Raw genomic sequence first — 12540 nt, 5'->3', positions numbered from 1 at the left:
CATGTGTGTGTGTACATATGTGTGTGTACATGTGTGTGTGTACATGTGTGTGTGTGCATGTGTGTGTGTGTGGATGTAGGTGATAACACACTTTGGTGATGATATTTCACTTCCTTATGTTATAAAGTACATTTTACCAAGACAAACATAATTCTTCATGTTCTGAATCGTCCAGTGGGGTCTTTCTCTACCATATCATTGACATTATATCCTAATATTCAGCTGTCGAAACCTAATACATCCCATAAAAAGCGTTGAACTCTGTCGACAACGGTGCAGTTTTATAGCTGAATGTTTGGAGGTACGCTCAGTGCTCCATATTGACAATAAAAGCTTGGGGTACGCTCAGTGCTCCATATTGACAATAAAAGCTTGGGGTACGCTCAGTGCTCCATATTAACATTAAAAGCTTGGGGTACGCTCAGTGCTCCATATTGACATTAAAAGCTTGGGGTACGCTCATTGTTCCTTTGACATTAAAAGCTTGGGGTACGCTCAGTGCTCCATATTGACATTAAAAGCTTGGGGTACGCTCAGTACTCCTTTGACATTAAAAGGTTGGGGTACGCTCAGTGCTCCATATTGACATTAAAAGCTTGGGGTACGCTCAGTGCTCCTTTGACATTAAAAGCTTGGGGTACGCTCAGTGCTCCATATTGACAATAAAAGCTTGGGGTACGCTCAGTACTCCATATTGACATTAAAAGCTTGGGGTACGCTCAGTACTCCATATTGACAATAAAAGCTTGGGGTACACTCAGTGCTCCATATTGACAATAAAAGCTTGGGGTACGCTCAGTACTCCATATTGACATTAAAAGCTTGGGGTACGCTCAGTACTCCATATTGACAATAAAAGCTTGGGGTACGCTCAGGGCTCCTTATTGACAATAAAAGCTTGGGGTACGCTCAGTGCTCCATATTGACAACAAAAGCTTGGGGTACGCTCAGTGCTCCTTTGACATTAAAAGATTGGGGTACGCTCAGTGCTCCATATTGACAATAAAAGCTTGGGGTACGCTCAGTGCTCCATATTGACATTAAAAGCTTGGGGTACGCTCAGTGCTCCATATTGACATAAAAAGATTGGGGTACGCTCAGTGCTCCATATTGACATAAAAAGGTTGGGGTACGCTCAATGCTCCATATTGACAATAAAAGCTTGGGGTACGCTCAGTGTTCCTTTGTTAATAAAAGCTTGGGGTACGCTCAGTGCTCCATATTGACAATAAAAGCTTGGGGTACGCTCAGTGCTCCATATTGACAATAAAAGCTTGGGGTACGCTCAGTGCTCCTTTGACATTCCACAGAGATATGCTTGTTTTCGTGAGAAATCTTCGAATTACTAAAATATGAAAATACTAGATGTCATGTCTCAAAATCGATGTCTATCTTACCTCTATATTGTTCTATGTCCTCTTGATTCAAGAAGATGACGGGTTCAACGGTGAGTCTGTCAGTTAGCCTTAATTCTCTCACAGCTGGCTATTCTCCTGATTTATGACCACTTTCTTTTCTCATGCCTCCATTGATTTATTCACCCTCCTACATGGGTAAAAACACCAATAATTTTGAAACAGATTATGATAGAGAAATTAGGTTTGGACCATTGGTCTTCTGATAGGATTTTCTACACAATTAACAAGAAAACATGTGTTTTGGATTGGACACCCTAGTTATGCCCCATGTATCTTCCTCTATCAAGGGTGGAGTGATGTCACTTCCTTTATCTCTAAGAGCCTCTCTCTGTGGAGGGTGGAGTGATGTCACTTCCTTTATCTCTAAGAGCTTCTCTCTGTGGAGGGTGGAGTGATGTCACGTTCTCTATCTCTAAGATCTTCTCTCTCTGTGGAGGGTGGAGTGATGTCACGTTCTCTATCTCTAAGATCTTCTCTCTGTGGAGGGTGGAGTGATGTCACATCCTCTATCTCTAAGAGCCTCTCTCTGTGGAGGGTGGAGTGATGTCACATCCTCTATCTCTAAGAGCCTCTCTCTGTGGAGGGTGGAGTGATGTCACATCCTCTATCTCTAAGAGCCTCTCTCTGTAGAGGGTGGAGTGATGTCACGTCCTCTATCTCTAAGAGCCTCTCTCTGTGGAGGGTGGAGTGATGTCACGTCCTCTATCTCTAAGAGCCTCTCTCTGTGGAGGGTGGAGTGATGTCACGTCCTCTATCTCTAAGAGCCTCTCTCTGTGGAGGGTGGAGTGATGTCACATCCTCTATCTCTAAGAGCCTCTCTCTGTGGAGGGTGGAGTGATGTCACATCCTCTATCTCTAAGAGCCTCTCTCTGTGGAGGGTGGAGTGATGTCACATCCTCTATCTCTAAGAGCCTCTCTCTGTGGAGGGTGGAGTGATGTCACGTCCTCTATCTCTAAGAGCTTCTCTCTGTTGTCTAATAGATCTAAGGTCTGTGCTGTATGAGTGGTATAGACTGTGAGGTGCAGTAGAGTGCTGTTGTGCATTAGTGTCCATTTTTCTCTCTTTCTCTCTCTCTAGTTCCTGTCTTTTCATGGGCTCCTGTCTGGTGCAGTGGTCTGAGACACTGCAACTCAGTGAAATAGGCATCACTGCTGGTACCTGGTTCAAATCCAGGTTACATCACATCCAGCCTTGATTGGGAGTCCAATAGGGGAGTCCAGGTTAGGTTGCCTTTGTAAATACGAATTTGTTCTTAACTAGTTAAATAAAGGAAAGAAATTATATTACACCTTTTATTTCATTATTCTTATTTACAAAACCTCCCTTCTTCCATTCTTTCATTCTCTAGTGATCTCACTTTCTCTCCATATATCCCTCACCCTCATTCTATCACTCCTCATCTTTCTCTCCATCTCCTTTTTTCCTCCACCCCCCCATCCCTACCCTTTCTCACTCCCTTGTTCCCTTGTTCAGCAGTTAATCACCAACAGTGTTGTAGAAGTCATGCCCTGTTCTCGACATGAGTGTCTGGGTTGCGTCCACTAATAGAGAGCCAATTACCTTCCATTACTGCAGTACAGGAGTGTGTGTGTGTGTGTGTGTGTGTGTGTGTGTGTGTGTGTGTGTGTGTGTGTGTGTGTGTGTGTGTGTGTGTGTGTGTGTGTGTGTGTGTGTGTGTGTGTGTGTATATATGTGTATGTGTGCGTACAGCGTCCACTTTATTAAGGAGCGATGATGGCAACTACAAAAACAACAAGTTGTGAACATATTAGCCCGGCGCCCACGCCTGTCCAGGTCCTGTATGTGTTGTTGTTGTGTTCTGGTTCTTTCTCCATTAACCTCAGCTGATGTTGCTGCTGGGGTCTGTAGTTGAGGTAGTTCACAATTAGAATGGGTAACACTTTACTGTGGTTGTCCTATGCACTAAGCATTCATAAAGACTTTATGACACAACATGTTATAACTTAGTAGGGAATCAACTTATTGTCACGTCCTGACCATAGAAAGCCTTAGTTTAGTCTAGTTTATATTTTCTATGTGGGGTTCTAGTTTTTTTTTTTCTATGTTGGTGTTTTGGTATGATTCCCAATTAGAGGCAGCTGGCTATCGTTGTCTCTAATTGGGGATCATACTTAAGTAGCATGTTTTCCACCTGTGTGTTATGGGATACTGTTTTGAGTTATTGCATGTAGCATCTCTGTATTGAACTTAGTAGGGAATCAACTAAATGTATTGAACTTAGTAGTGAATCAACTAAATGTACTGAACTTAGTAGGGAATCAACTAAATGTACTGAACTTAGTAGGGAATCAACTAAATGTACTGAACTTAGTAGGGAATCAACTAAATGTACTGAACTTAGTAGGGAATCAACTAAATGTATTGAACTTAGTAGTGAATCAACTAAATGTACTGAACTTAGTAGGGAATCAACTAAATGTACTGAACTTAGTAGGGAATCAACTAAATGTACTGAACTTAGTAGGGAATCAACTAAATGTACTGAACTTAGTAGGGAATCAACTAAATGTACTGAAAATGTATTATTGTATTATAAACCATGAACAGAATGCATCAGTGATTCTTATTACACCTGCATTGCTTGCTGTTTGGGGTTTTAGGCTGGGTTTCTGTACAGCACTTTGAGATATCAGCTGATGTACGAAGGGCTATATAAATACATTTGATTTGATTTGATTTGATTTATTTCCTGCAACTTTCTGAAGAGGCAACAACAATGCCCTGTCTGTGTGTGTGCGGAGCACGTCTACCATTTTGTGTAGCCGTTAGCGATGATGCTAGTGAAACGTCTTCTGGTAGATGGAAAGGCTTTTCCAACAATATTCTCAATTAAATGTTGACTACAAAGTAGCCTATGCTTACCTGGCAGAACTATATCAGGATTATTTGCATCAATCCAGTGGGTATTTGTTTTGTTTCACATATCTTAATAACAGCCTCTTGCTGGTGCCCACTGGAATTAAAGGGTAACTACACCCAAAAATGTATAAATATTTACAAAAATCAAGACCTCAAAAGTGGTCTCTTGATGTGGTTTATCCATTTTTGTGGACTTTTCTATATAAAAAAAGGTGTGACAGAGGGAAAACCTGGAAAACTGGACAAAAATGGACACGTAGAAAAACAAAATGGAGAAAACTGAATTTGGGAGAAAAAAATAAAAAAATATTAGAGGGTTATTTTCTTTGATTGTTGCTCATGTCCTGTTGTTACGGGTTTCTTCCGTCGAAGGAGAGTCGGACCAAAATGCAGCGTGGTTGATAATATACATCTTTAATAAAGAAGAAAAACAACAACAATACAAACCGTGAAAACCTAATACAGCCTATCTTGTGACAACTAACACAGAGACAGGAACAATCACCCACAAACACACAGTGAAACCCGGGCTACCTAAATATGGTTCCCAATCAGAGACAACAAGAATCACCTGACTCTGATTGAGAACCGCCATAGACTTTCCTAGACAACCCCACTCAGCCACAATCCCAATACCTACTAAAACCCCAATACAAAAACACACCACAAAATAAACCCATGTCACACCCTGGCCTGACCAAATAAAGAAAGAAAACACAAAATACTAAGACCAGGGCGTGACACCTGTAGTGTCTTGGATGCTTTATCAGAATAGCGTTGTTGTTTTGAGAATGCATAAAGTATTTTTTCTCTCACACACTGACTTCTCTTGCTGTCTCCCAGACAGGTCCAGTTGCTACGCAGAGGTCAACCTCAACCCACCCACCCATTATACCACAACCAACAACATATCACCTCTGACCTCCATAGAGCTTGTCCAAGTGCCCCCGACCATCTACCTCCCCACTCCCCTCCCCTCAATGCCTGAGCCCAACACCTTCCCCCCCTCCCCTCTCTTCCTCCTCACCCCCGACCCTTTCTTCAATGGATCCTACCACAACTGGACCAACCCTGGCGGTGGAGGCGTGGGGGGTTTCCAACTCACCATAGCAGGGGTCCTTATCCCCCTCATCTATGTAGCAGTCTGTGTGATCGGCCTGGTGGGCAACACATTGGTCATCTACATTGTTTTACACTATGTGAGGACGGAGTCGGTCACTAACATCTATATACTCAACCTGGCCATCGCTGATGAGCTATTCATGCTAGGTCAGTGTTTCTTTTGTGGTTTCATTGTGGTTTTTCAAGGTGTTGTTTATTCAACTCTGTTATTCAACTCTGTTATTCAACTCTGTTTATTCAACTCTGTTATTAGCCTTGTTAAACCAGCCTTATTTTGCAAGTTCACATTCTGTTTCACATGAAATGTAACTAAATATGACCGTAGCGGTCAGTCTGCTTTTTGATCATGTTACAGTATTTCTTTCATTTGATCATTTTACTGTAAAGTGTGTTGCACTTTTAAATGCACTTCAAATCCAATGTAAGTGTGCGGTTTAAATTCAAATCAAATCAAATCAAACTGTATTTGCCAAACACAACAAGTGTAAACTTTACCGTGAAATGCTTTACTTACAAGCCCTTAACCAACAGTGCAGTTCAAGAAGAAGAACATATTTACCAAGTAGACTAAAATAAAAAGTAATAACAAAAAGTAACACAATAAGAATAACGATACTATATACAGGGGGCACCGGTACAGTCAGTGTGGAGGCTATATACAGGGGGCACCGGTACAGTCAGTGTGGAGGCTATATACAGGGGGTACCGGTACAGTCAGTGTGGAGGCTATATACAGGGGGCACCGGTACAGTCAGTGTGGAGGCTATATACAGGGGGCACCGGTACAGTCAGTGTGGAGGCTATATACAGGGGGCACCGGTACAGTCAGTGTGGAGGCTATATACAGGGGGCACCGGTACAGTGAGTGTGGAGGCTATATACAGGGGGTACCGGTACAGTCAGTGTGGAGGCTATATACAGGGGGCACCGGTACAGTCAGTGTGGAGGCTATATACAGGGGGCACCGGTACAGTCAGTGTGGAGGCTATATACAGGGGGCACCGGTACCCAGTCAGTGTGGAGGCTATATACAGGGGGCACCGGTACAGTCAGTGTGGAGGCTATATACAGGGGGCACCGGTACAGTCAGTGTGGAGGCTATATACAGGGGGCACCGGTACAGTCAGTGTGGAGGCTATATACAGGGGGCACCGGTACAGTCAGTGTGGAGGCTATATACAGGGGGCACCGGTACAGTCAGTGTGGAGGCTATATACAGGGGGCACCGGTACAGTCAGTGTGGAGGCTATATACAGGGGGCACCGGTACAGTCAGTGTGGAGGCTATATACAGGGGGCACCGGTACCCAGTCAGTGTGGAGGTTATATACAGGGGGCACCGGTACAGTCAGTGTGGAGGCTATATACAGGGGGCACCGGTACAGTCAGTGTGGAGGCTATATACAGGGGGCCCCGGTACCCAGTCAGTGTGGAGGCTATATACAGGGGGCCCCGGTACCCAGTCAGTGTGGAGGCTATATACAGGGGGCACCGGTACAGTCAGTGTGGAGGCTATATACAGGGGGCACCGGTATAGTCAGTGTGGAGGCTATATACAGGGGGCACCGGTACAGTCAGTGTGGAGGCTATATACAGGGGGCACCGGTACAGTCAGTGTGGAGGCTATATACAGGGGGCACCGGTACAGTCAGTGTGGAGGCTATATACAGGGGGCACCGGTACAGTCAGTGTGGAGGCTATATACAGGGGGCACCGGTACAGTCAGTGTGGAGGCTATATACAGGGGGCACCGGTACAGTCAGTGTGGAGGCTATATACAGGGGGCACCGGTACAGTCAGTGTGGAGGCTATATACAGGGGGCACCGGTACAGTCAGTGTGGAGGCTATATACAGGGGGCACCGGTACAGTCAGTGTGGAGGCTATATACAGGGGGCACCGGTACAGTCAGTGTGGAGGCTATATACAGGGGGCACCGGTACAGTCAGTGTGGAGGCTATATACAGGGGGCACCGGTACAGTCAGTGTGCGGGGGTACAGGCTAGTTGAGGTAATCTGTACATGTAGGTGGGGGAGAAGTGACTAATTGCACTGTCAATATAGTTGATTTAACTTCCCCTAGGCCTCCCCTTCCTGGCGGTCCAGAACGCTCTGCTCTCCTGGCCGTTTGGTTCTCTCATGTGCCGTGTGGTCATGACTGTGGACGCCATCAACCAGTTCACCGCCATCTTCTGTCTCACGGTCATGTCCATCGACCGCTACCTCGCTGTGGTCCATCCCATACGGTCGTCGTGGTGGAGGCGACCGCACGTGGCCAAGGCGGTGAACGCGGCGGTGTGGGCGGTGTCGTTTGTGGTGGTGCTGCCCGTGGTGGTGTTCGCGGACGTACTGGAGGATGATGGGAACTGTAGTATCGTGTGGCCTGAGCCAGCCGAGGTCTGGAAGGCATCGTTCATCGTGTACACGTGCACAGTCGGGTTCTTCGGACCGCTACTCGTCATCTGTCTCTGCTACCTGCTCATTGTGATCAAGGTCAGAATCTAGGACTACTTCCGCACTTAAAAGGGAGAAAATACCTATTTTACACTACTTGGGAGGCCTGTCTGTTATACTTAGACTGAACCAGTATGTCCTTTGGGAGGAAACATCATTGTTGATAGGTAACATAGACCCAGGTGTTGCTACACCTCCGTTGTTACATGAAATAAATGTGTTCTGATGTCTTTGTCTCATATTACCACTGATTTATTTATACTTCCCTTAAATCAGACAGATATTGTGAGAGGCATTTGTTTTGAGGGGCGGGACCACTTGGCCCTCTTCCAGGGAACCCTTCCTTGTGCGGTTCTCTACTCCGGCCCTGACCTGTTACATCTGACCTGTTACATCTGACCTGTAGCATCTGACCTTTTGCATCTGACCTGTTGCATCTGTCCTGTTGCATCTGTCCTGTTACATCTGACCTGTTACATCTGACCTGTTACATCTGACCCATTACATCTGACCTGTTACATCTGAGTGTCCTACCCTACAATGGCCTACCCTACAGTTGTCTACCCTTCCATGGCCTACCCTAAAGTGACCTACCCTACAGTGGCCTACCCTCTAGTTGCCTACCCTACATTTGTCTACCGTAAAGTGGCCTACCCAAAAGTGGTCTACCCTACTTTGTCCTACCCTATAGTGGCCTACCCTAAAGTGGCCTACCCTACATTGGCCTACCCTAAAGTGGCCTACCCTACATTGGCCTACCCTACAGCGTCCTACCCTACAGGGGCCTACCCTACAGTGGCCTACCCTACAGGGGCCTACCCTACAGTGGCCTACCCTACAGTGGCCTACCCTACAGTGGCCTACCCTGTTATATTGCTGACTTAACTTTTATATTATATTTAATTGTAAAGTGTGCTGAGATGTTTTAACTGCCAATAAAGTTGAATTGTTTTGTTTTGATTCGAAGGTGCGCAACGCGGGGAAACGGGCCCGGTCCACCTCCTCCCGACGCAGGAAGTCCGAACGCAAGATCACCCGCATGGTGGTTGTCGTGGTAGCAGTGTTCGTGTTGTGCTGGCTCCCATTCTACATCCTCAACATCGTTAACCTGCTAATCCTGTTACCGGGCGAATTCCGGGGGCTGTACTACTTTGTGGTGGTCCTATCGTACGCTAATAGCTGCGCTAACCCAATAATTTACGGATTCCTGTCTGATAATTTTAAGAGCGGGTTCCGGAAGGCTCTTTGTCGTTCTTCGAGGAGGGTGGAGAACCACGAGAGGGCGGCAGCCACCGAGCTGCAGCGCCCTGCAGAGCTCTGGAGGGGAATTGTGCCCGAGCCGCGAGATGGCCTGGGGGTCACCAAGTCTCATGAAGGAGGGGAGGAAGAAGTGGAGGAGGAAGAGGAGAACGGGATAGAGATGGAGAGAAGAGAAGACGCCACTCAGATTAGAGAGAACTGCAGGATTGCACAGAACGGGAACGGAGGAGGACAAGTTGAGAGGTCCAGTAACTTGTTCACTCCGGGGAGAAAGGTGGAGACGGTACCCCTGGGGCAGAGGGCTAAAGCTGGGGAGGAGGCTGGGAAAGGCCCAGGCTTAGAATTGGGGCCTACTGTCGCTGTCTCCACTCTTGCCAATGGATCAAAGAGTGAAAGTAACAGGTCACGTCCAGAGACAGTGGAGAAGAGCCCCAAGCTAGAGATCAGCTACCTGTAACTCATAAATAAGCTTTTTCCCAATGTCCATACTAGTATACCACTGATGCAGACACATCTTGCTGAGACTGAGGCTGTCCTAATATGGACACTGTACAGTGTATAGAATGATGGTGAAGCTGCTCCTAGAGACGCTGATCTTGGGTCAGGTTTGCATTTTCCCCACTCATGGTTAAGGGTTGGGGGAGGGGAAGCTGATCCTAGATCTGTACCAAGGGGAAACGTTACCCAGGAGCTGGATTGCATGTCCGGTACAGTGACTCATTCTAAGTAGTGAGCTACTGTGTCGATTGGAACAGAGATATATGGATTGAATGTAGCGACATTAACCCAACACCTAGCAACCTTGTTAAGAGGTTTGGAGCTCTTAGGGTAACAATTAAGGTGTTGGCTTGACAGTCACTGGACCTGGGTTCAAACCCCAGTTGGGGCTACCCCCCGAGTTCGCTAATGTATCATTTAAATTGACACTTTTGAGTATCAACTGTGAACTTACAATGATACCAACTGCCTTGCCTCAAATTCCAAGCTTTTTGGCCAAAAATTGATGATCAGTTATTTTATTGGACTGAGAATTTACAAATCTTTACAGAACAATTTCAGTATTACGCTTAGTGCGCAATGTAAAAATGTACAGAAATGTTTGAGAATCATAATACAGTTTTGAATAGGCTATTCAGAGATGCACACAAGGAGAAAAACACATACTATATTGTCAGTATTTGAATGATGTATCTATGTTACAGTTTCATTGTGCAGTATGTTTTCAACAGTAGCCTTCAGACAGAGTATAAAAGTCTCATGATACCACTAAAATCACAGGGAACGAACTGTTCCCTTTCATCCAAGAACAGCATCATGTAACAGTTCTTCTAAATGTCATAGAAGCTATTTCAATGAGAGTTCATACTGCCTCTGTCTGAGGCTTTACAATACAAGTGCAAATTAGTGTCCTTCTGTTGAAAGCGAAAGCAAACAGACATCTAGTTCCGTTCTATTGCCATCTCACCTCGTCCCTGGTGGAACGTTCCATCTATTAGAATGAATGGAATCATTCAAGTGAATGATGTCACCGAAGTGCACCTGCACGATTAACTCTCATACATATTCATGATGACGGGAGTCGAGTCGATTCAATTATGGCGGATGGTATATCAAAGAGCTGCACTCTGATATCGACCTTCGGTTCATTTGATTGGCGTCCAGCTGAATATCTTCTGAGCGACGTTGTGGTGGACATTGATGTCGAATGCTATTTTGTTTGGGGAGAATGTTAGTGAACCTTTCAGACAGATGCTGTTTATGTGAGTGAAGCAGCTGAACCATTAGAAAGGAGTTGGCCTTTGGAACTAATGATAGATATTTGCAGAGCCATATTTGTGGATATTTAGATTGAGATAATATGTTTCTGGGTAGTTGCATAGGAACAAAGCTGTTTTTCTACGGAGCAGAGCTATACAGTATTTCTTTGTATGTACTGTATGTAGGCAGTACATAGTGCCATATTCAATAAGAGAATGTATCAAATGTGGCCTTTAAGTTCACTTTGTATCTGAACATAATTGTTTTGTAGCCTGAGTGTTTTGTCAAGTTGTTTTCCGAGCCTCAGTTCGGGGCATGGACTCTACAAGGTGTCAAAGCGTTCCACAGGGATGCTGGCCCATGTTGACTCTACAAGGCGTTGAAAGCGTTCCACAGGGATGCTGGCCCATGTTGACTCTACAAGGTGTCAAAGCGTTCCACAGGGATGCTGGCCCATGTTGACTCTACAAGGTGTTGAAAGCGTTCCACAGGGATGCTGGCCCATGTTGACTCTACAAGGTGTCAAAGCGTTCCACAGGGATGCAGGCCCATGTTGACTCTACAAGGTGTTGAAAGCGTTCCACAGGGATGCAGGCCCATGTTGACTCCAATGCTTCCCACAGTTGTGCCAAGTTGTCTTGATGTCCTTTGGGTGGTGGACCATTCTTGATACACACGGGAAACTGTTAAGCTTGAAAAACCCATCAGTGTTGCAGTTCTTGACACACTGGAACCGGAGCACCTGACACCTACTATCATACAGTACCCCGTCCAAAGGCACTCCTGACACCTACTACCATACAGTACCCTGTTCAAAGGAACTCCTGACACCTACTACCATACAGTACCCCGTTCAAAGGAACTCCTGACACCTACTACCATACAGTACCCCGTTCAAAGGCACTCATGTCTTTTGTCTTGTCCATTCACCCTCTGAATGACACACACACACAATCCATGTCTCAATTGTCTCAAGGCTTGAAAATCCTTCTTCAATCTGTCTGCCTCCTCTGCTTTCACCTGGATTATGGCATGGAAAGAGCAGGTGTTCCTAATGTTTTGTACACTCAGTTTATGTCTACACACAGCTAGAAGTTAACAAGTTAGAAGATAAGTTATTGGGAAAAGTGCTCGTCATACTTTAAATGAATGATCAAGTTATTTGTTGACAAATTGAATCAGGTGTGCTAGCTCTGGAATATCCAAATACATGGAACGTCTGGGATTCTCCGAGGTTTGAGAACCACTGCATTAGAAGAGATGTATGGAGATGTTTGGAAAAGTCACACACCTTAACTGAATGATCAGTTCCTTTCTAACGATCTTATGTCTCACCCACGGTGGTGCTTTGGTAGCCTGGTTACTAGTCTGTTTGTGCCATCATACCACTCCTTGTCATGCCAAACATGTTGACAACCACAAGGAGATCACTGCACTAACAGATCTGGGACCAGGCCAGTGCTTTGGTCACCCAGAGTGTGTGGATGGAACCCAGCTCCTGCTTTGGTGAAAATCTCAACTGTTTCTGATAGCGTGTACATGGTAGCCTTAGTGCCAGTCTGTTTGTTCCATCATGCCAACTCCTTGTCACTCATTGTTATGTCAAACATGTTAGGGTTGACAATAACAGCAATGGAGTTGGCAAGAGC

At 45.5% G+C, this 12540-nt stretch overlaps 1 protein-coding gene across 1 annotated transcript; it reads left to right on the top strand.

Moving 5' to 3' along the window:
* Positions 1–291: 291 nt before the first annotated feature.
* LOC109885235 (somatostatin receptor type 5-like) lies at positions 292–11287 on the top strand. The gene is made up of 5 exons (XM_031811039.1): positions 292–301; positions 1430–1447; positions 5143–5568; positions 7503–7912; positions 8841–11287. The coding sequence occupies exons 1-5, from the start codon at positions 292–294 to the stop codon at positions 9588–9590; spliced, it is 1614 nt and encodes a 537-aa protein (XP_031666899.1). The 3' UTR covers positions 9591–11287.
* The last annotated feature ends 1253 nt before the right edge of the window (positions 11288–12540 follow it).

Source organism: Oncorhynchus kisutch, unplaced genomic scaffold (genome assembly GCF_002021735.2).
Source record: "Oncorhynchus kisutch isolate 150728-3 unplaced genomic scaffold, Okis_V2 Okis01b-Okis20b_hom, whole genome shotgun sequence".
Lineage (NCBI taxonomy): Eukaryota > Metazoa > Chordata > Actinopteri > Salmoniformes > Salmonidae > Oncorhynchus > Oncorhynchus kisutch.
Note: the sequence above shows the minus strand (reverse complement) of the source record. Positions and strands in the feature narration are given on the sequence as shown.

What these genes read in the sequence shown, in the direction of transcription:
- LOC109885235 (XM_031811039.1), top strand. An exon ending in TGATGAGCTATTCATGCTAG is followed by an intron (nt 5,569 to 7,502) that starts GTCAGTGTTTCT and finishes AACTTCCCCTAG; the next exon opens with GCCTCCCCTTCCTGGCGGTC. An exon ending in ACCTGCTCATTGTGATCAAG is followed by an intron (nt 7,913 to 8,840) that starts GTCAGAATCTAG and finishes TTTGATTCGAAG; the next exon opens with GTGCGCAACGCGGGGAAACG.